At 39.7% G+C, this 25,508-nt stretch overlaps 1 protein-coding gene across 2 annotated transcripts; it reads left to right on the top strand.

The window, feature by feature from the left end:
• Positions 1-1,105: 1,105 nt before the first annotated feature.
• On the top strand, positions 1,106-21,755 carry Grip (Glutamate receptor interacting protein). 2 transcript variants are annotated; one of them, XM_017233514.3, is made up of 10 exons: positions 1,106-1,592; positions 14,876-14,995; positions 17,188-17,400; positions 17,460-17,653; positions 17,715-18,061; positions 18,124-18,287; positions 19,263-20,502; positions 20,560-20,762; positions 20,814-21,316; positions 21,378-21,755. In XM_017233514.3, exons 1-10 carry the CDS (start codon positions 1,424-1,426, stop codon positions 21,477-21,479), a joined length of 3,255 nt encoding a protein of 1,084 aa, XP_017089003.3. In that variant the 5' UTR covers positions 1,106-1,423; the 3' UTR covers positions 21,480-21,755. The 2 variants fall into 2 exon arrangements, with proteins under 2 accessions (XP_017089003.3, XP_017089004.3); XM_017233515.3 differs by having other exon boundaries at positions 17,463-17,653.
• The last annotated feature ends 3,753 nt before the right edge of the window (positions 21,756-25,508 follow it).

Below are 25,508 nucleotides of genomic sequence, written 5' to 3' on the forward strand. Positions count from 1 at the left end.
TTTTGGTAAATTGATTGATTTTGGATGGAAGTCCAAGAATTTTAAAATAAACAACATTTTTTACCTATTTTATTGTTTATTTGGAGGGAAATCTTAAATAATACTTAATGCTTTTTAAATTCGTTTCTTTTCTGTCTGAAATCATAAATATGATAATTATATTAAATACTATTATTTTGGCTTGTAACTTATTTTGTTAACAGCTGCTGCCTGCTCATTAGCAGATGTTCCTCCTTGTTGGCTTGCGTGTTGCCAATTTGGTTCTTTACGTTTTTTGTTTGTCCTGTTTTTTTTTTCTGCATTTTTTTTATTTTTTTGTTGACCATTTTGAGCAGCCGCCACCGCGCTTTTCGTGACTAATTAGCAATTTTCGCGACACCAGTCGAGCACATTTTGGCTATTCGGCCATTTTGGGGTCAGGGGCCAATCCCATTCCCATAGTCCTAGGCCGTATCCAAATCCGGGTTGCGTTACTGCACCAGCTGATATGATTGTCATGCCTGTGGCTCATCAGCGGCTCATAATGATGCGCTTGAGTGGAGTGGAGTGCCACTGATTTGAGTGCTCCCATACCAATGGGTGGCTCTCATGCAAGCCGCTCTGCTTGCTCTCTTTGCGGCTTCCCGAAAACTCCCCAAAAAGTGCTCCACTTATGCGTATGATGCTCCTCCAGTGAGTGAGTGTGTGAGTCAGCATAAGGAGAGCGGTTTACAGTGGAGCTAGTTGGGGTTTAAACTGCTTAAAAATACGTTCAAATTTTATCAATTAAAATAGATTAGTTAAAATGGTCTAATTTATAGTTTTTTAAATTTTAAAAAGAATATTTTAGAATATATATAATATTGAATATATATTAATTTTCTTTAATCATTTACTAAAGATCCTAAAGAGGACATAGATCTCTTCTCTTATAGAGCCCACTGTACGGCGCCCACAAATTCTTGGAGAGTCGAGTATGCGCCTTGGTGGTTGTCGGCTGCCAACGGTGGGGAGGGTGGGAGTGCGTGTGCCATTGCGAGAGCACAAATAAACAAAATAAGAGCGAGAGAGAGCGAGCGCCCAGAAGCCAGCAAAGGCAACAAGATCGGGCCACCACGTCCGCCCGGCGCTCATTTTGCAATTTCGGGCCGTGCACCGCGGACGTGCGCGCTTCGTTCAGAGTTCATATATAGTGGGGTCCGTCCCATCGCATCGCATCGGTGAATTCGCATTGGAATCTCTGAGATATATATTGAGATTGAAAATACCACTTCGATTTCGAACTGTGCACTTTTCTTTTATTTTTGTTGGCCAATTTTTTTTGCTATTTTTTTTGTATTTCTGTGAAAATGTCAGCCAAGGCATAGCAACAATTTGCCATGAGTGTGTGATCCGCAATCCCTTTGGGACATCCATTTTTTTTTTTTGAAAGACACTTGACAAAATGAAATTGTGGAAATCCAAGAAACCTATTGGTGGCTGTGTGCCAGGAAAATCGGCTGCCCTCAAACAGGATCAACAACAGGACTCTCATGGATCCTTCGGCAATCATCATAATCCTCAACAGCAACAAACAGACAGCAATGGTATCGCCTTGGCGCCCATGTTATCCGGTAAGAAAAATAAGCTTTTCCGGCCCCTCAACAAAATTTGAGGAAAATCATCTGTGGCGCCCCAACATGTGCGCTCCCATTTTGTTCCTATTTTCCGCTTTTCCGCCGTCTCACACCTCCCCCCTGCCACCCGTTCAGGGTTATCGCATTTCCGCTCAAGGTGCTTGCGTACGGCCCTCAAGTGCTCGGTTTTAGATATAGATTTGTATACAAAATATCCGGCGGTATGCGTTATGTTTCTATTCAAGTATCGAAGTATCTAAGTATCTTAAGGTAGGCACTGAAAGAAAATGGGGGCTATGAAAGAAAAAGGTAAAAATTATAAGTTTAAAATCATTTTTTAAATATTTCTCTAAAAAATACTTCAAAAACATAGAGCTCTATAGCTTATAATCCAATTTATAAGCATACACTTCTTAAAAATACTCAAAAAATTACTCGAAAAGTATAGAAATTTTTAAGTATGTTTTTCATTTCATTATTCAAAGAACAATTCTCTCAGTGCATATTTTATTTTTTTTCCTATTAACTTAAATATATAGCAAATATAGTCATTAAAAACAAAAACTATTTATTTGAAAGTACTTTCCTCTAAAGATATACATTTCAAAAAGGAAATTAAGTAATTATTTTTGTTAATTTGTTGTTAGATTTTAGTATTTTGTTTTTGTTACAGTGTCTAGGGTATTCCATACAAGACAATGTTTGACATTTTCAATTAAAAGTAATTGCTCGCGTTTCGTTTTCATTTTCCAACTGCTCGAATTCCCTGCAATTTGTCAATTTCAACGCCAGCCCAGCCGAACCCCCCCTTCTTATGGCCAGGCCCCCCCATGGAGGAGGTGACCTGACCCTTGATTTCTTCAGTTGGGGATCAGTAAGCAATTTGATGGATTACCCCAAGAATCGAACCGATTGTGTGGATTGCCAAATCAGATCATCATGGGGGGAGTACTGCTATGTGGGGCTATATGGGCCTATATGGCTAATTGGAGCTGATCAGATAAGCGATTGATGAGATGCATTTGCCATAAATTGAATCGTAATTGAATGGATTGCGCAATCTCAAAGGAGAAGACTTGAAAAAGTTAAGATTTCCTAAGAAAACTGTTAGAATCTAGAGTCTAGATTGAACTTTGACCTATCAAGAGTTAAGATCTTGGCAGAATCCAAAGAAGGTTCTATGCTTCCTAGTTTGGTTCTGGTATGGAATACAGATCTGAAAAAAAACTACCACCAGGACAGGTCTGGGATTTATGTCAGTTATAAAAAACGAGTCCCAATTGCAACTGCATCTCTAGTTGAACTCTCAATGAATGAAAAAAAAACCGTAAAAGATACAAAAGTATCTGCATCTGTTCGTGTGCGCGGTCTTAAATTGCATTTGATGAATTTATGGCATGGCAAGCGTAATTAAGCATTTAATTAAATATTTCTGATGCGCCGCCGCTGCTGCCGACATTCCCCTCTCCCCTGCCTCGTCATTGCTTAATTTTCTTGCGCGGAATGCCACAGATTGTATCTTATAGATAAAGCCAAAGAGTATCCTATAGCTAGAGGGGGCAGCACACAGTTCCTCCATTGATGATGGAGGCCCCATACAATAGCGGTCAAGATGGGTATTCCTAGAAAATAAATCCAATATATCTGCTAGATACTTTACCCAGCCTGTAGATGCATCTACAATACAACTGGACTGACTAGATACCGATATCCGAATGCAAACAGAGGCGTCCACTCATCCACAAATTCATGAGATAAAAAATAAAAAGGGGCGCCCGGGGACGGGGATGACCAGATGTCACTTGTTTACACAGAAAAATGACAGCAACTAAGTCAACAAATAAACCGATTGATTTGACTCTACGAAGTGCTCTATTGAATAGTACTCCCCACTCTCCACCAAAGCAAACAGAGGCCTGAGAACCGGGAAAGGTGTTCAATGTCACAATGCACTGAAATCAAAAAACTGCATATCTCTTGCCATTCAACGATGGCTGTGGCCCCAAATCCCCCCTTTCTATACACATTCATTTATGGCTTGTCACTGGCGCACATTAAAGGCCCATAAAATCAACGACAAAACATTCGAAATCGTAAAAAATCGAGTAAAAACTACTCGAAAAATGTCGGAACGAAATAATAGATCAACACATACAGCTGTGTTCGATGACAGGCGATGGGAATGTGGTCGAAATTCAAAGGATTTTGCTTTATTTTCTAAAAGAAATTGAAACTAGTTTTGAAAAAAAAAACTACGATTTTTTAAAAGAATGAAAAGATTTGACTGGTTTCTTTAAGATTTGACTGAAGAAAAGTTTAAGGTTTAGGAATATAGGTATATTGTAATAATTTTTTCATAAGTATAACCTTGAAGTTGTATTTTTGTATTGCAGTATAAAATTTTGAAAAAAAAATACTGAACTAAAAAAGACTTTGTCAACCCTTTATCCCTAATTACTATGGATATATTTATTTTTAAAAGACTTTTTTTTAAAGCTTTTATTAAAACTTCTAGCATAGGGTTCCATATTCCCCTAGAATAGACTCATAATATACTTTTGAATACTAATGAATCTATAACTATACCCAAAATAACCTTAAACCAAAAATTCAAAACCCCTTTGTTCTATATAATCAAAAACCATAATAAACCCGCAAATCAGGTCAAATTTCTTGTCAATATCATAGACTTTCATAAGAAAATTATGAAAATTGCAGAAAATCAAGGAAAGATCACGTTTGGAATACTAAAGATGACATGGAAATGTGGGCAATATGTGGGACTTATTAGGCGATTAAATTTATGGAATTTTGATTATCATAATATTATATCAGGAAAGAAATCGAAAGTGAGAATAGAAGATGGGTATTCCTACTATTCTTTTTTGGATTTTATGAGAATGCATTTATTTTTTATGGGCCTACATTGGAGAAACATGATTGATTGATTGAACATCGAACCATAATGTTTGAGAGGAAGTGGAAAATGGAAAATGGGTCGTCGGTTGCACTATCTATTTGTGTCTCTTTTTTTAAAGTATTTCTTTGTATTTTTTTTTTTTTCTTACTTTTTATGGCCAATAAATTCAAGTGTTTCGAGTTAACAACTGATTTTAAAGCAATTGTTATGTAAAACTTTATTATTTGCATTTTTTTCGATTTCAATTTTATTTTTGGTTTATGGATCGTAAAGTCAAGTATCTGGAAAAGAACAATTCATTTAAAAGGCATTTAAGATAACTGTTGATTTTTAATGCACTGTAAAAAAAAGTATTTCCTTTTAATATTTTTGTAAAATAATTTTCTGTGTAATTTTGTTGTTAATTTTAATTCCTGTATCGTTGGCGACACTTCATGTTTGTTGATGTTTTTATTTCGCTCTCTTGGGGCATGCCTCCCCTCATTTGCCTACTCCCTACCCCTCCTCTTGCCGCAAACTTCCCTGGGGATGCATGCGCCATGCTGCAACAATAAAAACCATGAATAGGTTTTCTCATCCAGGGATTTCCATAATTCTCGCTCTCTTTCTTCCACTGCACTCCAGAGAATTCTTCCAGTGACTGATGGAAAGGGAGGAGAGGGGGTCTGGGGGATTTGGGAATAGGGCGGAACAAAGTTGGGGGCGGAAGGGGTTAACTGAATGCAGCAGCGCAGACGACAAGACGTCTGTCTATATGGCTATATGGCTAAAATGGATAAGCATTTAAATTTGTTGCATTATACACTGTCCAAAAAAGTGGGTATTATTGGATTATAGTAATTTAAGATATATACTAGGCTAGAGTATTTTTCTAAATTTTTTAATTGCTATAAAAATACATTTTTTTAATATTTTAGGCTTTAAGAAGCAAAAAAGGGGTAGTAGTAGGAGTAGTTCTATTAGCAGTAGTAGTAGATAAGGTAGTAGTAGTAGAAAAGGAAGTAGTAGTAAAAAAGGTAGTAGTAGTAGAAAAGATAGTAGTAGTAGAAAGGTAGTAGTAGTAGTAGAAATGGTAGAAGTAGTAGAAAAGGTAGCATATCCTTTTTCCTCCAAAAAAATTGTACTTTTCTGAGTGTATCTATAAGATAGAAGATGCTGAGAAATAGCTAAGATGCCATTGTCGCGGCATTTTAACACCACCCCCCCACACTCCCACCGCCCAGCAGCTGCACTTCCCCTTCCACTCCCTTTCCCTTTTTGGGCAATCGAAGATTTTTCCTGTCTCACTTTTCCCTACATTTTCCTCACTTTTCCTGCCATGTGCTCAAGAGTTTTCTCGCCGTGTGTGTGCCAGCATGCCTGTGTGTTTGTGTGTGTGTTTATTTTTCGCCACATTGCGGCCATCGAGTGTAAACAAAGCATTAGAAAGGGACGGCGTTGAGGCGGTGAAATGGGAAAGCAATACCAAAGAGAACTCAACAATTTGACGCAATTAAAGAGAAATGAGTGGGCAGAGACTGCTGATTGTTATTGTCAATGAGAGTTGTTGTTTTTGAGTGAGGAGGTGGAGGGGAGAGAGTACTCCCCACCACTCCACTCCACTCCACTCACTTATTTGTTTGGGCGTGAAAATCCTTTGGGGCCTCGTGTCATAAAGCTGCCAAATCAAACGGAAGCGACAAATGCAACCAAGAGGAAGAGGCATCCAAACAAAAGAACGCGGCAGGCAAATGACATTTGTTGTATGTGCAACACCACCTCACCACCCCACCCCACTCCCCAAAAAGGGCACAGTGGGCCACACAGGCACAATAGATCGGTACAACAATCGGTAATAGTGGGCGGTGGCAGGGGGGATGGGGCCGTGGGGCAATGGCAGCTGCTGCCAAGTGATAACGCAAATAAAGTTGCCACAATGCCTTGAAAAAAAAAGTTCACTGCACTTCCGTTGAACTCGGGGCACAACTAGATCGCACTTTTCAGTCAATAAGTGATTTGTAAAATAAATTATAAAAATAAGTAAAGATTATCTAAAAAATTCTATAGAAAATATATCATATTTAATGGACTATAGAAAGGAAGTAGAATGTATTAAAGTGCTTTTTTTCATTCTATAAATATTTTAATAAAATGTATGAAGGTTTTTTAGAAAAAGGTGACTTTCAAAAACAATATATTTTCGGAAACCTGAAACTTTTAAAGGTTGTGTGTTAAAAACAGTGTTTAGAATCTAAGTTTTCTAATCATTTCTATTATAAACCATACTTTTACTATGCCTTGTAAAAATATAGCAACTTAAAAATGTTCAAATTTAATTTCAAAGTTTAGTTCTATTTTTTTTAAAACCTCTATCCCAACTCTTGATTTTTTAGAGAAACTAAGTATGTTTTTTTTCATTTAAAATACTTATTCTTTTAAAAAAGTCATTAAATTGGAATAGACTGTAGAATATTCTAAAAAAAAGTCACTTTCAAGTTTTTGGCAAATAACTTTTCAATTTTCGAAGAAAATGTGCAAGTTTTCAAAACCAAAACCAAAGGGAAAACTTGTAAGTCATTTTATATAGTCTCTCTGACTTTTTTTTGGGTATATATTTTCCATGCCATTTCCTGAAGTCTTCAGAAATTTAAGGAATACTATATACATATATATTTTTTAATTATTTCAAGGCATTTTTGCCTTTTGAAGTTGGGTGGCTTTCTTTGCTTTCTTTTTGGTTTTTTTTTTTTTGACAATTTCCTTTGTGCTTCGGCAGAACCAATTTCAAAATAATTTTTATGGTCACTGTTCTTTGTGTGGCCACCCTGGGTGTTGTTGCTTTTGTTGTTGGTTGTATACAAATTGCTTCTATATATACATATATATATATTTGTTCATTTAGTGTCTGTAACGGTGGCATGTTGCAAACATTTTGCTGCCACTTGGCGGTGTTGCAGTTTGTGTTGTTTTATTTATTTATTTGCGTTGTTTACTTTTCCTATTGCTGTGCGAAATCTGCCACAACGACGTCACTCAGTGGCAAACATAAACAGAGACAGAGGCACATCAAGAGAGAGAGACAGAAATAGAGTCTAAAACAGTGATAGAAGATACTAAGATATGTGGGAGATCTTCAAGATACTTTAAGATACTTTAAGATACTTTTACATTCATGAACAAAATTATTATTTAAAATTTTTTATTTAATTATGTAAATTTTAAATAATATTTATACTAAAAGAAAATTCATTTTCCTTTCACTTTCCACCACTGCCATCCAGAAATACTTGCCAAAGGGGAAAACTGAAGGTGAGAAGGGAATGAGGAAGGAAAATGTCACAATTTCTCAGCGATGCTGTGTTGCAGAGTTGCTTTTAAAAATAGCAACAAAATCCAAAAACAACAACAACAAACAGACAGAGACATAGGCCCACAATTTTAATGTAATTTGTTGGAGTTTTTGTCGCGTCTACCGTTTCGAATTTTTGGATTAATTTGTAAAGTCAGTCTGTGCCGTGAGTTGACAACCTCTACCCTACTCTTTCACTAGCTGTTGAGCTGTCTCTTTCGAGGTATATCTTTTTTGTCTCATTAACTGAGGAGTTGTAATAATTATTTGCTTTCTGGCTACCACCCTTAAATACTCCAATAAAAAAAACCCAAAGTCACACTGAAAATTATTCGATTATTACCATCACTTTTTAAACTTTATAGCTATCTGTAGGTTATTATGATAAGATCATCTTTTTATAATCATTTAATTAAGTTATTTTCACAAATTTAATGATGCTACTACTCTATTATTTCATGGGAAATTCACTTTTAATATTCTCATTTTTTAATTAAGCTGGCATTCAGTTTTGAAATTCGATGATCTGTCAGAGCCTCGTTATATGGGACGGAATAACACTTCATTTCGCTTCCTAATCGCCAGCATCCACACTCTCACATATTTTTCTTCACTTTATAATTGAATTTTCAAGCGGAATGAGTTGTTCAAACATCCCCGAAACAAATTTTCGAGCTCTACTTTGGTATGAGTTTGCCCCACTTGACAGTCTCTGAGGCATGAGACCTTCAACTTATCGGTTTGAAACGGTAAAATTCCAATAAAGATATAAATATTTTAGACCCAAATATTACAAAAAAAAAAAAAACAGAGAAGAACCTTTTGAAAATCTAGAACAGAAAGTAGGTATATAGTAGTATTCTTATCGATCTATCCTCGAGGCGTGAGTTCTCAGTGCGGCCGGGGATCGGTTACGGGTAATTACCATTTGGGGGCATAAATCTCGGGGCCTTTAGAGATACGCTAAGGGGATATTGGGTAACTGGGTGAGAGGAGGAGGAGGAGTAGGAGGAGAATGGGGTTGCAACAAAAGTGTCGCATATGGAACGATCGAAATGCGAGAAGTGCTGCTGAAATCATCAAATACGTATTTTGGGGCAAGTGAAAATTATGACTTTATAAAAATGAGAGAAAAATATTTTAAAAAATTCAGTAAAGATTTTGAACTCATTTCTTAGGGATATGGCATATTATTTTTATATTTTAAAACTATTTTATCAAGAATAACATCTTAAATTTGTTTACTAACTTAATTTTAATATTTTTCCCAGTGCATATATCCTATTGTCTGCATATACTGTATCTTCTTCCCCCCTTTTTTGGAAAAAAAGGCATAAAAAATACTGAAATGGTCGTAAATCAATTTTGATGCAAAGTTCCGCGACTCGACGGCGACTCCCCCTTCTTTCATACAAAACTCCACTCTACTCCACTTGAGCTATCATCTGCGCCTTGAAAAATATTTTAGCAAAAAAAGGGTGTTTTGCAATGCGAAAGAGATGGCCATAGCCGGGTAGACAGTGACAGCAACATTTGTAACGATGTGCGATATGTGAGGAGCCGTGAAACTGCATTCAAGTACTGCATTTTAAGGCTGAAAATATTCGTATTTTAAAAAAAAAAATTTCAAAAAATATATTTAAAAAAAAATTAGAATATTTTAAACATGTTCTAAGCTCAAGACTTAAAATTTGATATGAGTTTCTAAGCTATAAAAAAAGGATCCAAGTTCGAACTTTGTTTGAAAGAAATATTTATTTTTTCTATTTTTTTTGTTACTAGTTTTAAATTTTTTTGTCTGTGTCTCACTCATCAAATAAATGTCAACATTTTGCTAAATACTCGAGGATCTCAATGGCCTATGTGTGTGTGTTCTCCACCCAGCTCCCAGCCCCTCCCCCTTTTGTCTCTGTTTTGCCTTTTTTTTTTTTTGTTGCAGACAAGGGTCGCCCTTTTTTTCGCGTCGAGTTTGGTTCATTTAAGTTGCTTTCGTTGCGGCTGTTGCACTTTGGCTTGCAGGGTCTGCCTTCCAAGACCCCTGTGTATGCCCCTGCCTCGGACCCCTGCCACTGTCACTGCCACGCCCCTTTCTTGCTGCAACAGAGTGCTGTCCTCGGGTTTTCGCTTTTGTTGCGGCTTTATCAGATGTTGACATTTTTGCGGAACCACACTCGAGCTCATTTGCAATAATTGGTTTTTCTTGTTGTCTTCGCCTGGGACTACTGTCCAAGAACAGCAGGAGGGGGTGGAGTAAAGGGGAGTGGCAGGAAGAGGAAGGCGGCAGGGCATAGAGCCTTGTACTAAATAGAAAAATTCCAGACATACTCATAGTTTCACACCCAAAATTGCAAGTCCATTAAATAATGGTTTCAAGAAGCTTTAAAAAATATTAATAAGAGTTTATTAGTTTGAGAATTAAAGACTTTATAAAAGGTCTATAATTTTAAATAAATATTTTTTTTGAAATTTATTATTTCAAGTGCAAAGTCTCGAGGTTTATGGGTTGATGTCTAGCAAGGCTCTTTCATTGTTTTTGACATGAAAAGTCCACCAGGGCGACGTCCAACAACTACGCACTTTTTCAATTTTCCATTACATTTTCCCTTTGTGCTTTAAAAAAAAAACTAAGAACAACAACTTAAATAAATAAATAAAAAAAAAAAAACAAAATAAACTGAAAAAAAGCGCCGCTAAATGCAAACAATAACAATAGCTTCAAGTTGCCAATAGATTGGCCTGCCAATCAATCAATATCCATTGCAGAGTCAGCTTTTAGCTTTTTTCTCCAACGTTCACACACTCAATCAGCCAGTCAGGCAGTCAATCGGTCAATCAATCAATCAATTAGACGACTTCTTGGCCCATATCCGCGGCAAATATATCAAACAGCACCTGTCAAGGGGATATCTAAGAGAACAAGTCAATCAATAGATGTATCTGATGGATACTACATAGATTGATTGAGAGTGATGGCAGGAAGAAGATCTAAAATTTAGAACTAGAGATACAAGAGAGAGAAGTATAAGAATTTTAAGGTTCTATGATATATAGATCCTCTATAAACCTAAATATTATAATCTCTGCTCATTAAAACCTAAAGAAAAAACATAATATACCTCTTACTACATTACATTATCATAATCTCTTATTATTTCCCATTAATTCCTTTAAATAATCTCTATTTCTCAAGTTAATGTGGCAAATCGTTTATAGACTGGCAGATTCAGAGGCAAATGAACCACATCATTCCATTCCATTCCAGAAGAAAACAACTTCATCGTCTTGTGGCAAAAAGTAAAAAAGACTGACGTTGAAGACCCCCAGTGAAGGCAACAAAATAAGACAAGAAGCTGTCTTTATACGTCTTTCATTCAGAATAGATCGGAATTTAGCTGCAAAGTCAGAAGAAAGGAAGACACAAGGCAGATGGAGTATCTGCATCGTCTGGGGTGGGCTTTTTAAATTAAATTTTACAATTCAGTGATGTGAATATATTGTCTAATTGCCAGGATTTGAGATCAGGAAGTATATATATTTTCTTGCTATCTTTGGTCCCCACCACATCCCCACTTATCCACCCGGATCCGCTCCGGATGAGCACAATTTCCGCTAGAGAAGGAATTGCCAACTGTCGCCGATAAATTTTCGCGGCGAGTGTCCATAAAAATTGTATATGCCGAGTACGGCGACAAAAATAGTTTTAACTGCCCCACCAAAAAAAATTAAAGCCATGGAGTACCCACCCAGTATTCCCCTCCAGATCGTCCAGATCTCTCCAAATCCAAATCCATTTCATCTTCTTCCAGAATGGAACTGCCAAATGGCAAAGTGAATTAGCCGGGAATTGGCAGAGATCGCATTTAATGGCAGCCATAAGTTCATTTTGGGGCTAATGTTTTGGCACTGTCGCCGGGATTTTCCAGGAAAAAAACGGAAATGGAGTAATAATTTTTATGATTTAATTATCGGGGATTATTTTTAGTTGGATTTTCAAAGGGAAGTTTAGGTATTAGAGGGCATAGACATCGTTTGAAGGTTTTAAACTTCAAAGTTTAGTATTTTTTTTTTGAAAATATTAAAATAAAAAAAGGTTTTTAAAATATTTACAATCTTAATTTTATTCAAACATGTTTTTGAAAAAATCCCAAAACCTTGTTGTATCACATGATCTTTTAAAAAAGATACGTAAATCAGTTCCGATTTAACATAGAAACATATAACCCATATGTTCCCACCATATCTATGCTTACCATCTACATATATCTGGTGTATATATAGTATTTCATAAATCCATACGCACTCCATCACATTATTTGGCTACTTTATGGGCTCTTTTCGATTTCATTTAGCACTCGGCTCGACTAGTTTTTTGTTCAATATTTTATTTTTTTTTTAAGAACTTAAGGGGGGGGTGGCACTTCCAGAACATCTCGTGTTCGCTGCTCGTGTGTGTTTTCCTCACTTTTTTTTCGCTTAATTCTGATTACATTTATTTATGAAACCGGGCGTACATATAATTTCCGTTCGCCGGCCCCAACTGCTCCAATGAATTATGTCAAGAGAAGAAAACAACAAAAAACACTAGCCAGGGAAGAAAAAATATATTTAAAAAAAAACAACAGAACGGAAAAACTAATAGTGCTGTTGCTTTGCCAGTGGAATCAACAAAAAAAAGGAAAAGCGCACAAGTAAAAATAGCAAATGAAAAGCGCATCCAAAAAAAAAAAATAAAGGTATAGGAATAAAAAAGTATACACGGTGAGAAATGTGAAAACTTCAAAGCGAATGCAAATCAAAGTGAAAATAAAGGAGAAGGAGGTGCATCAGGAGGTGGGGGTTTAAGGTGAGATTTACACAGAAAAAAATAAACATAAATTAGTAAAGGCTTTTGAACTTAATTGGGGTGCTAATGGGGAATCTTTAACACTATTTCTATAATACTTCATAGTTCATTTACAGTCCTTGCCAATACTCTAAAGAGAGCTGCCGCATAATGTACGGCTAGTATAATAATTTTAATAATAGAAGTGTTTTTTAGAGAATTATAAACGCAGACTTAATTGGGAAAATATTAAGTAATATTTCATTTTAAATAAATATACGATAGTAATCGTTATTTTTTAATTATTAATTCTATTAATATTATTTTTTAATATTAATATTAATAATAGCCTCCCCATCATATTCCCAAATTTATTACACTCTACTTTTACCCCTATTTCTCTCAGTGCCTTCAAAGGTGCAACTGAACCAAATTGGCACACCTTCTCCGAGTCCAAAGACGAAGAAACTTGGCCGAAACCAAAGAAAACAAATTAAATGAAAATAAATTATAGAGAATGAGTTCTTTTTCTTTTTTTTTATATATATTTCTGCGTGTGTGTTTGTTTGTTGGACAAATGAAGCGAAACGTTACGTTTTGATTTTTTTGTGTTAGTTTTTTAGTTTTTGTTGTTGGGGCTTTTTGGTGTTGTTGTTGTGCTTTTTGCCTAATTATTGTTGGTGCTTTTCATAGTCGGGCGGGCGCATTAAGAAAAACTTTATGCGCCATTGAAGCGTTCGAAAATAAAAGTCGCGTCCGCTTGCGTCAAACGCTGCCGGCCACGTGTGTTTTCTATTCATGTGTGAGTGCCTGTTTTTTTCGAGTGTATCCGTGTGTGTGTTAGATGTGTTTTTTGAGGGAAAATTCACTCGTTACGCACACAACACGGCGTAATTGTAGCAGATCGCGTATACGCCGCATGGTCTCCTAAAAACCAAAAAGTGTTGCCACATAAAAGACCTAAAAAAAGGGGGGTCTGGGGAGGTGCCAGAAAGCCACCTCAGCATACATTGTAATGGCAACAGTGATCTCACATTTGTTGCCACTTTTGGTTAAAAAAAAAATGCCTCGTACCTCGTTTTTTGTTGTTTATTGTTTGGTTTATTTTTATTTTAAACAAAACTAATTCAAAGCTTTGATTGATTTGTTTAATTTTTTGTTTATTTACTTAATTGGCTTTGTAATGGAACCACTAAGAGTTTATTTATTTGGTTTGGGGACTGGGGAAATAAACAATCTGGTAACTGCATATAAAAGGTAGACATTTAAGAGCTTTTGAAAGGTGGTTTTCTGAAGGTATTTGTTTAGTTTGTATAATTTATATAATAAAATATTAAGATATTTATATTTAAACCGACAATTAATTCAAAAAAAAGTAATCTCTTTAGAAGACACCGTAGTATTTTTTAGAAACCAAATAGTTTAGATTTTTGTTGAAAAAAAGGGGCTTACAGCTTCAAAGTTTGTTATAAGATAGCCTCTAGTTTATTTCTAACATAAAAAATACCAAAATAAAATCTGTTCAATATAAATAAACTACTAAAGCCTACCTCTACATATTTTTCATATTTTTATTTTATTAGAAAAAAGTTCTTAAGCTCTCAATGTAATCTCCGACAGTTTCCTTATCCCAAAACTAAATAATAATCTTTTTTGAGCTATTTTTTGCTTCTTAAATTTCAAATGTCTGGACAGCAAAACTTATACCATCAAGCTCAAGTTGATTAAGTTATTAGATTGGCATTACGAATTTCTAGATTTTTTTGCCATTTTCTAAAGACTTCTTTAACCAAAAAATCAAACAATTCAATTTGGATTTCCCAATTTTCCAAAGTGGATTCTGTTTTATGTTTCGATTCAGTTCTTTTCGTGTGTTTGATTGCCATATGTTTAAGATTAATTGAGTTCACATATATATATCTTTGTTGGGCTGTCGTGTTTTTGTGGTTTTCTTGATTTTTTTTTATAATTCCCTGAGTTTTGAGATTCATTCGTTTTGTGTGGAATTTTAATTGAAGCTTTTTTGGCGACGCTGAAGGTCGCGATTTATATTGGAATCGGTATTTCTCAGAATCGAATGTGCAATGAATGACTTCTTTGATCCCCAATCTCTCATCTCCGACTCTATTTTATGGATAAAGAAATGCTTCTTAAGATTGTGCCACCTTTGATCTTTGATGTTTATAAGTTTTCTTTGCTATTTCTTACAGTTGACCGTGCCATGAGTCCGGCCCAGTCGGAGGACTCGGGACTGGCCCCGGAAAGGGGTACCACCTATGCCACCATCACACTGCCACGGAATGCCCTACATTTGGCCATTACTTTTGCAGGTAAGTCTTTTAAATATTTATATTTAGAAGAAAAGCCCCTCTAATGCATTTCAAGTGGAGAATTACAAAAAAAAGGGGTTTGTAAATCGATATCCACGACAGGGAAACATCATTCATGAGCTCTAGTTTCTTTTTTTTGGGGAGGGATTTCCCTGACAGCTGTCACTGAAAATCAGCTCTGATTGCTTCGTAATTATGTTGAATACAAATTGGGATAAACCCTCACCGGATCAGCGCATCAATCCATCAATCAAATCAATTGATTGAGCCATTTATGCGGGTTGCCAATTATAATAATAATAATAATGATAATATTACAGAACTAAAGGGGTTGAAATCAGGGTTAAGGTTGCTCTTTTTAGACTTTATAGATTAATATTAATTAATGGTAGTTCTCTTCTATAGTTCTATAGTTTGGATATAGACTCTGATCTACCATATATGTATGTATATCTGGCGGTTGTACTAATTTCTAGAGCTCAGCATTGATTTATTGGATTGTCGATGGGGTCGGGTCCATGATGGGCTGCCCTCTGTATCTTCTAGGGTTGGGGCATGACAGCCATTTCGGTTACAGGGTGGTTTTATTCAAAAAATTATATAGAGGGGGGGTATAGACCTATAGCTATAGCTATAGCTTTGCTTTAATGTCTTATGCCTAACTATATATTCAGTCGATCGCCAGACAAAGTGGGCCGCCCTCGAATCATTCGATTTGAATGCGGAACGCGTTTCCGTAGCTGTATCTTCTAGATGTATTTGTATTTTTATTTTGTATCTGTATCTGTATCTCTGTCTGTGTCTTCGTCTCTATCTCTGTCTGAGTTTTGCGTTTGCCGCTGTTGTCGCTGCCAAAATAAATCATCGTTTGAATCCATAGAGTGACGGGGTATATAGGGAGGTCCACCCCCCAGAGGGGTGCAGGGGACAGGGGACAGCGCCAGGGGGAGTGCTGGTACTGCCAAATCCGGGGATGGGGGCGGAGGCCGACGCCAGACATAATAATGAGAATATACGAAATGCAAGGCACACCGTTACCACACCAGAGGTTATTATTTTAATAATTTAAAAAAAAATATAAGGATATAAATTATTAAAAATATAAAAGTAAAATAAAGTTAAAAATGAAATGAACAGATCCCAGAACCTCAAGAAAAAAATTTCTAACGATGATCACCCATTACTTATAATGCTTAAATTATATTTAATATACCCTGTATTTAATATATTTTTTTAAGAAAACTAATCACATACCCTTAGCTGTTTAAAAACATCTACTGTCTGAATCAGAATATAAAGTCCAAACCTTTGGATTTTGCACTCTTGACTAATCTCATACGATTATATATTTTGGACATGGGTCATTGTGTTTATTGGTTGGAAGGGGGACTAACTCCAGACTAGACTAGCCTCTCTAGACATTCTTGGGGGATTACTTACGGACTCTGTCTGTGACGCAATCGGCTTGTAATACCAATTCCAAGACCATCTTTAATCAGCCAACTAGCAACCCAACCCCTTTGCCTCTAGACTGAAATGTGTGTTGTCATAAAGCGTCTCGCCGTTTTCCGAATGAGTTTTTCCTCCGATTTTCCCCCGATTTTCTTGGCGGCTAGTTTTTTTTTCTTTTATTTTTTTTTGGGCATTTTGCCAAGTTTTGTTCTCATTGCGGCTGGCCCAAAACTACTGTCCGACGTTTTATTATTATTTCTGATGATTTTTTGTTTTTGTTTTTAGTCTTGTTGCTTTTTAGCCGATTTCTTTATTTACGCGCCTCATACTATATCGTGTTGTTTTCTGCGCCGATTTTTCTATAATTTTTTTTCATGTTTGCTTTTTGAGTTGCTGACGACTTGCTGACAGACGCCTTTGGGAAATCCATATGAAGAACTTACATTTCCAGACTTTTCAGTTGTCTTTTTCAGAATAAACTTTAATTAATTATGAAAGGTGGCAGAGAAACAGGGAGTTTATAGAAAGACAACATAGTTTTTTAATTGATTTGGAGAGTGGGTTTTAATGATTAAGTTTTATAATATATTATTTAGATTTCTAGATCTAAGTAGAGGCCTAAAGTACTTTTTAAAACCAAAGAGTTCTTGCAAGAAAGACTCTCTTAAGTAGGCAATAAAAGTTTTCTAACCAATATCCCCTTATTTTTCCTAATTATTATATATTTTCTTTAACCTTAGAACGCAATGATCTATCCTACCCCCCGGTGGTGGGTGCCCTGAACCCCGTGGGTCATGCTGCGGATTTCCTAGCTCCTGGGGATCGTCTCCACCAAATAGATGGCATCTCCACAATCGGCCTAAGTAACCAAAAAGTGATGAACATGCTCTGTGCCGGTGGACCAGATACAGGTCCCGCCATTGTTGAGATCGAATACTCACTTCCGGAATACAGTAAGTATTTTGAAGATCTGGAGGGAAACCTAAAAGAAAAGCATCTATTTCCAATACAGCAGTTTCCCAGAACAGCCTGTGTGTGACCTCAAAGCTGGCCCAGATCACTGTGGAGCGGGAAAGTGGCTGCCTGGGGCTGACATTGAGGGGCGGAGCCGACTACCCGCTGATCGTCACCCATGTCCGGCCCCATGGCCCTGTCTACAAGACCGGTCGGTTGAAGCCCGGCGATCGATTGTTGCGAGTCGATAATGTGAGTGACACTTCCGATTCCGGTGCCTGGGGATTTCTCCAGAATTCCATCATACTTTCAGGTCTCACTGATTGGCAAAACCTTGGCGGAGGCACAACAGATCATCAAGTGCGGCGGCCATGTCTCCGGTTATACCAATCTGACCATCGAATACGATGTCTCGGTGGTCCAGAGTGTAGAGTTCTCAATGGGACCGCTTCTCATCGAGATCGAGCGACCGATGAACGATAAACTGGGCCTGGTACTGTGCAATTATACGCCAGCAGTGCCACCAACAACGGCGACAGTTTCCGGCAGTTCTGCCTCCGGTTCCAGTACACCATCCAGCCAGGAGAAGATCCAGGAGGAGACTTCTGGGGCAGCAGGGGTGTTCATAGCCAGCATTTTGCCAGCCAGTATTGCTGATCGGTAAGATCGGATATTAAGATATATCCTTGATTAATTAACGATTCCATCTATACTTGTTCCAGTTGCGGTGCCTTATCCATTGGCGATCAGGTGCTCTCCATCGACGACACCATGATCGAGCACACCGCCTTCAGTCCGGACGAGGTGATGACCATATTGGACACCGGCACTGGTCGCGGCTATACACAAATGCAGATCATGCCCGCTCACGCTCTGGCCCGTCGTGGTAAGTGGCACCCCATCCTCACCTCACCCCCGTCTTTGATTTTCTTTTTTTGGCTATCGGCTGGCTGGGATCTGTGGCAAGGCCAAGACATCAGTAGCCGAGGCAGCCGAGGCACAACCAGGCTCCCAAGCGGCGCGCCGAAGGTCTGTCGTGGGCGTCACGGCTAATGAACAGAGGCAGCCACGAAAATAAAAAAAAAATTTCAAAAAAAATAAATCCAAATAAAATAAAAAAACAACTGCTGAAACAATAGAAAATTCCAGGCCTTATATAGTTAGGAGAGCGAGGGGCACTTAAGGAGTTTGCAGTATTGTTCTCTCCAAGCTCCACCTCATTAGCTATAAATCTAAAACCTCTAGAACTATTCTATCCCCCCTCGTAGCTCCCAAGCAATTGTGCTTCTTTTTTTTATGGAAGTCCCTCCCTCCATTTGTTGGAAAAACACGCAACGACACACTCGCCGTCCAAAAATGATGCTTCCCGAAGACGAAAATGTCTTGACAATCGATCGAAAAGCCAAAAAACCAAAAATCGAACAAAAAAACCAAACAAAGTGGAAACTGGGGTGTGTGTGTGTGTGTGAGTCCACAGTGTGACGATCGAAGGGCCCATAAATTCTGGACTGGAGGCAGTGGAGGATCAGAGGATAAGTCGTCGGGAAAGGTCTTAAAAGCTTCCATTTATTCCATTTGAGGGGATTCTTCTTTTGGGGGCGGGAGGTGTGAGAAATTGCACTAAGAATTGTGTGGGGGAGGGGGTGGGGGAAGTTGCAATTGGGAGGAGGGGGAGGTGATGCCCCACACTTTCCAACCCAATTCCAGCTGCCACAAAATGGAAAAAAAAGAAACAAAAATTGAAAATTTATTGAAATGTTTGGAAAGATTTATTGAAAAGCTTAAAAATATTCACTTAAAAACTTAATCTTAAAAATACTTCTTAATTATTTAATTAAATATTTAACTATTCTTTTTCCAGGACACACGGCTCTGGGCAGTCCCAAGTATAGCTTCAGCACTCTGGAGTCTCGCAAATCCTCGACAGCCTGCCGGCAACGACAGCGCTTTGCCCGCAAGAGCTCCCTGCCCCTGGAGACACCGGGCACACCAGGAACCCTAATGCCCAGCTCCGCAGGTGGACCTGCTGGCAGCGGCATCTTGGGCATGGGTCTGGGACTGTGCCGGGCGGAGAGCTTTCCCGTTCTACTCGATTGCAGTCAAGGAGCTGGCATAGTTCTAGCTGAAGGTGGATCTGGATCAAGTAGCTCTGGGGGAGCAGGATCTGGCGGTGGTTCTGGCTCCAGCGGAGGAGCTGTAACGATTGCCCAGATCCTTAACGATTCCGTGGCCGATCGGAGTGGCTGCATCCAGGCGGGAGACCGCATTGTGGCGATCAATAAAATGTATAGTTTGGATGCGGCGGCCATGCGGCAAATCCTGGACGGAGGCTCCTCCCGTTCCAATGGCAACACTGCCCCGGCCAACTGGCTGGAGCTGGAGATCGAGTTCGATATGCCGGACGCCGTGGTGCCCTCCAGCGGGGTATTCAGTGTAAAGCTGCTCCGGGCGGGCAAATGCGGCCTGGGACTCAGTGTCAGTGGCTCCAGTCACGGCGGATTGGTCATCTCGGACGTAAAAATGGGCAGTCCCGCCCATCGCAGTGGCTCGCTACGCGTGGGCGACATCCTGCTGGCCGTCGATCAGCATCCTGTCCAGCATTTCAATGTGGATGCCCTGCTCAAGGAGGAGACGGCATCCGGAAGGCAGAACAATCACGGCAACTCGGACTTCACCACGCTGACCATCAAGAGGGTCGTCCTGCCCGACTTCCTGCCCATCTCCAGTCCCATCTACAGTAATTGTCCTGGTCCGGGAGTGGGCCTGGGCCTCGGTCTGGGTCTGGGCTCATCCACGGAGCACGATCTGTACAGCAGTGCCTATGTTACAGCCGGAAAGTATGCCGACTGTGTGTCCCTGAAGTCACGTACCCCGCAACCGGATTATTTCCGGGTACCCAGCTTGGATGATGCCGCCAGTCTGCAGTCCGTGCAGATGCGTCAGGGCACCAACGGCTGGCCAGGATCGGGGGGGACACAGTCCAACAGTAGATCCTTTGTGCCGCAGCCGAATACCCAAAGCCTGACCACCGAGCTGCCCGAGGAGGAGGACGAACAGGAGGAGCAGTTGTATCCAGGATACGAGCTAAATCGTTATGCCAGGTGGGTAGCTGATTGGTTATTCTTTTCTGAAATGTATTAAACCCTGTTTTTTTTCAGTGTGGACTGCACTGCCCTGCCACCGCCCATGGAGAACAAGGTGTACGGATCGGCGGCGAGCTCCAGCAGCAAGAGCAGTGGCAGCAGCTTGCATCAAATCATTTTCACAGTCCGCCTGGAGCCGAAGGGCGGACTCCTGGGCATCACCCTGGCCGGCAGCGAGGACATCACGAAGCCCATTACCATTAGCGGCTTGGTGGAAGGTGAGTTTATAGATTCTTCAGAGAATTCTTTACTAATTCTATGCCTTACAGGTGGCATTGCCTACAAAAACAGCCAGATCCAAGTGGGCGACCAGCTGCTGGCCATCGACGAGCACTCCGTGCAGGGCATGCCCCTGTCGCATGCCACCAGCCTGCTGCAGAACCTCGGCGACCTGGTGGACCTGAAGATCCTGCGCAGCCATGACCTGGCCAATGGCAGCCATCACTTGCCCCAGACCCAGGCCATTTACGCCAAAGTCCAGCGACGGCCGCGCAGTCCATCGGCCAACACGGAGGCCAGCAAGGAGTCGGTGAACGGAAATGGCAGCGCCACCGGAAACGGAAATGGCAACACCAACGGCACTGCCAATGGCAATCCCAATGGAAAGCCACGAATCTTCCATGTGACCTTGTACAAGGACAAAGTGTACGACGATTACGGCTTTTCGGTTTCCGATGGACTTTACGAGCGGGGGGTGTTCATCAACCGGATCCGCAGTGGCGGTCCGGCGGATATGTGCGGCCTGTTGAAGCCCTTCGATCGAATCATGCAGGTGGGTGAATAGTTTGCACCTTTCCCGATCTGTAATTAATCGAAAATTGTGTGTCTTGCAGGTTAATGAGATGAAGACGCAGGACTTTGATTGCTGCCTGACAGTTCCATTGATTGCCGCCGCTGGGGACAAAATCGAAATGATCATGCAGCGCTCCGAGTGACAGCCCTGTGTTAAATTAGTTTTAAATTAAGTTAAGCCTAAGTGCCATTGCTAGCCCATAATCGAGTGTCCTGTGCCTGAAACCCGAAACAAACAAACCAACACCCACAATTCAAGCCCGGATCCCATTGAATCATCCATGAATCCGTCATAACCAAAAATAATAGTCCCCCCTTTAAACTAGATCTGCCATACGCCGTAACTCTACTTTAATTCTATTCTTAATTTGTTTTCTAGCAAATAAATAATCGTACCGAAAGTTTGTTCGAAACTAAAACTAAATTCTTTCAATCGCCAAAAGGAGCTTTGCAGGATTTTCGACCAAAAATTAAAAAAATGACGCTTTTTTTTTCATTTTTGTCCCTTCCGATGGCCATAGCTCTGCCAATTCTTATCCGATTGCAAAATAAAGTACAATTTTGTAATCAGCAAACCCAAAAGCAAATTTCCTTATTCAAAACATTGCTTAAATATCGTTTTGAAATTTTTCGAAATTTTTCGAAATTTTTCCTAGGGGTACCCCTACAAAAATGTGGATTTTCTCAATTTCCCCACTTTTGCTCCTTTCGAACATTTTTCAATTTCCCCACTTTTGCTCCTTTTGATGCACATTTTAGCAAATATTTCAAATAATTCGTAACCAATTCCAAAACGGAATACCATTTATAAATCAGGACTTTAATATCCTTCGAATTCCATCCCAATATTCAAAAAATCAAACAATAAATTTAGGAAATTTGCCATTTAGGAATCAGGGATCCTCTCGCCGTCGATCTGCATCCAAGGATTCCTAAAATCCTCCAAAAAAATTTTTTGCTCGATTTTTGGCAAAAATCCTGGGGGTTTCCCTTGGAAAAGTGCGAATTCGGTTTTTCCTCAGTTGTTGGCGAATATCTTGGCTATTTCGCACCGGATCCTAAAAAAGGATGCCATTTAGGAATCAGGGATCCTTTCGCCGTCGATCTGTATCCAAGGATTCCTAAAATCCTCCAAAAAAAATGTTGGCTCGATTTTTGGCAAAAATCCTGGGGGTTCCCCTTGGAAAAGTGCGAATTCGGTTTTTCCTCAGTTTTTGGCGAATATCTTGGCTATTTCGCACCCGATCGTAAAAAGGGATGCCATTTAGGAATCAGGGATCCTTTCGCCGTCGATCTGCATCCAAGGATTCCTAAAATCCTCCAAAAAAAATTTTGGCTCGATTTTTGGCAAAAATCCTGGGGGTTCCCCTTGGAAAAGTGCGAATTCGGGTTTTCCTCAGTTTTTGGCGAATATCTTGGCTATTTCGCACCCGATCGTAAAAAGGGATGTCATTTAGGAATCAGGGATCCTTTCGCCGTCGATCTGCATCCAAGGATTCCTAAAATCCTCAAAAAAAAATTTTGGCTCGATTTTTGGCAAAAATCCTGGGGGTTCCCCTTGGAAAAGTGCGAATTCGGTTTTTCCTCAGTAGTTGGCGAATATCTTGGCTATTTCGCACCGGATCCTAAAAAAGGATGCCATTTAGGAATCAGGGATCCTTTCGCCGTCGATCTGCATCCAAGGATTCCTAAAATCCTCAAAAAAAAATTTTGGCTCGATTTTTGGCAAAAATCCTGGGGGTTCCCCTTGGAAAAGTGCGAATTCGGGTTTTCCTCAGTTTTTGGCGAATATCTTGGCTATTTCGCACCCGATCGTAAAAAGGGATGCCATTTAGGAATCAGGGATCCTTTCGCCGTCGATCTGCATCCAAGGATTCCTAAAATCCTCAAAAAAAAATTTTGGCTCGATTTTTGGCAAAAATCTTGAGGGTTCCCCTTGGAAAAGTGCGAATTCGGTTTTTCCTCAGTTTTTGGCGAATATCTTGGCTATTTCGCACCGGATCGTAAAAAGGGATGCCATTTAGGAATCAGGGATCCTTTCGCCGTCGATCTGCATCCAAGGATTCCTAAAATCCTCCAAAAAAAATTTTGGCTCGATTTTTGGCAAAAATCTTGAGGGTTCCCCTTGGAAAAGTGCGAATTCGGTTTTTCCTCAGTTTTTGGCGAATATCTTGGCTATTTCGCACCCGATCGTAAAAAGGGATGCCATTTAGGAATCAGGGATCCTTTCGCCGTCGATCTGCATCCAAGGATTCCTAAAATCCTCCAAAAAAAATTTTGGCTCGATTTTTGGCAAAAATCCTGGGGTTCCCCTTGGAAAAGTGCGAATTCGGTTTTTCCTCAGTTTTTGGCGAATATCTTGGCTATTTCGCACCGGATCGTAAAAAGGGATGCCATTTAGGAATCAGGGATCCTTTCGCCGTCGATCTGCATCCAAGGATTCCTAAAATCCTCCAAAAAAAATTTTGGCTCGATTTTTGGCAAAAATCTTGAGGGTTCCCCTTGGAAAAGTGCGAATTCGGTTTTTCCTCAGTTTTTGGCGAATATCTTGGCTATTTCGCACCCGATCGTAAAAAGGGATGCCATTTAGGAATCAGGGATCCTTTCGCCGTCGATCTGCATCCAAGGATTCCTAAAATCCTCCAAAAAAAATTTTGGCTCGATTTTTGGCAAAAATCCTGGGGTTCCCCTTGGAAAAGTGCGAATTCGGTTTTTCCTCAGTTTTTGGCGAATATCTTGGCTATTTCGCACCGGATCGTAAAAAGGGATGCCATTTAGGAATCAGGGATCCTTTCGCCGTCGATCTGCATCCAAGGATTCCTAAAATCCTCCAAAAAAAATTTTGGCTCGATTTTTGGCAAAAATCTTGAGGGTTCCCCTTGGAAAAGTGCGAATTCGGTTTTTCCTCAGTTTTTGGCGAATATCTTGGCTATTTCGCACCCGATCGTAAAAAGGGATGCCATTTAGGAATCAGGGATCCTTTCGCCGTCGATCTGCATCCAAGGATTCCTAAAATCCTCCAAAAAAAATTTTGGCTCGATTTTTGGCAAAAATCCTGGGGTTCCCCTTGGAAAAGTGCGAATTTGGTTTTTCCTCAGTTTTTGGCGAATATCTTGGCTATTTCGCACCGGATCGTAAAAAGGGATGCCATTTAGGAATCAGGGATCCTTTCGCCGTCGATCTGCATCCAAGGATTCCTAAAATCCTCCAAAAAAAATTTTGGCTCGATTTTTGGCAAAAATCTTGAGGGTTCCCCTTGGAAAAGTGCGAATTCGGGTTTTCCTCAGTTTTTGGCGAATATCTTGGCTATTTCGCACCCGATCGTAAAAAGGGATGCCATTTAGGAATCAGGGATCCTTTCGCCGTCGATCTGCATCCAAGGATTCCTAAAATCCTCAAAAAAAAATTTTGGCTCGATTTTTGGCAAAAATCTTGAGGGTTCCCCTTGGAAAAGTGCGAATTCGGGTTTTCCTCAGTTTTTGGCGAATATCTTGGCTATTTCGCACCGGATCGTAAAAAGGGATGCCATTTAGGAATCAGGGATCCTTTCGCCGTCGATCTGCATCCAAGGATTCCTAAAATCCTCCAAAAAAAATTTTGGTTCGATTTTTGGCAAAAATCCTGGGGGTTCCCCTTGGAAAAGTGCGAATTCGGGTTTTTCTCAGTTTTTGGCGAATATCTTGGCTATTTCGCACCGGATCGTAAAAAGGGATGCCATTTAGGAATCAGGGATCCTTTCGCCGTCGATCTGCATCCAAGGATTCCTAAAATCCTCCAAAAAAAATTTTGGTTCGATTTTTGGCAAAAATCCTGGGGGTTCCCCTTGGAAAAGTGCGAATTCGGGTTTTTCTCAGTTTTTGGCGAATATCTTGGCTATTTCGCACCGGATCGTAAAAAGGGATGCCATTTAGGAATCAGGGATCCTTTCGCCGTCGATCTGCATCCAAGGATTCCTAAAATCCTCCAAAAAAAATTTTGGCTCGATTTTTGGCAAAAATCCTGGGGTTCCCCTTGGAAAAGTGCGAATTCGGGTTTTCCTCAGTTTTTGGCGAATATCTTGGCTATTTCGCACCCGATCGTAAAAAGGGATGTCATTTAGGAATCAGGGATCCTTTCGCCGTCGATCTGCATCCAAGGATTCCTAAAATCCCCAAAAAAAAATTTTGGCTCGA

Source organism: Drosophila bipectinata, chromosome XL (assembly GCF_030179905.1).
Source record: "Drosophila bipectinata strain 14024-0381.07 chromosome XL, DbipHiC1v2, whole genome shotgun sequence".
NCBI classification, from domain to species: Eukaryota; Metazoa; Arthropoda; class Insecta; order Diptera; family Drosophilidae; genus Drosophila; species Drosophila bipectinata.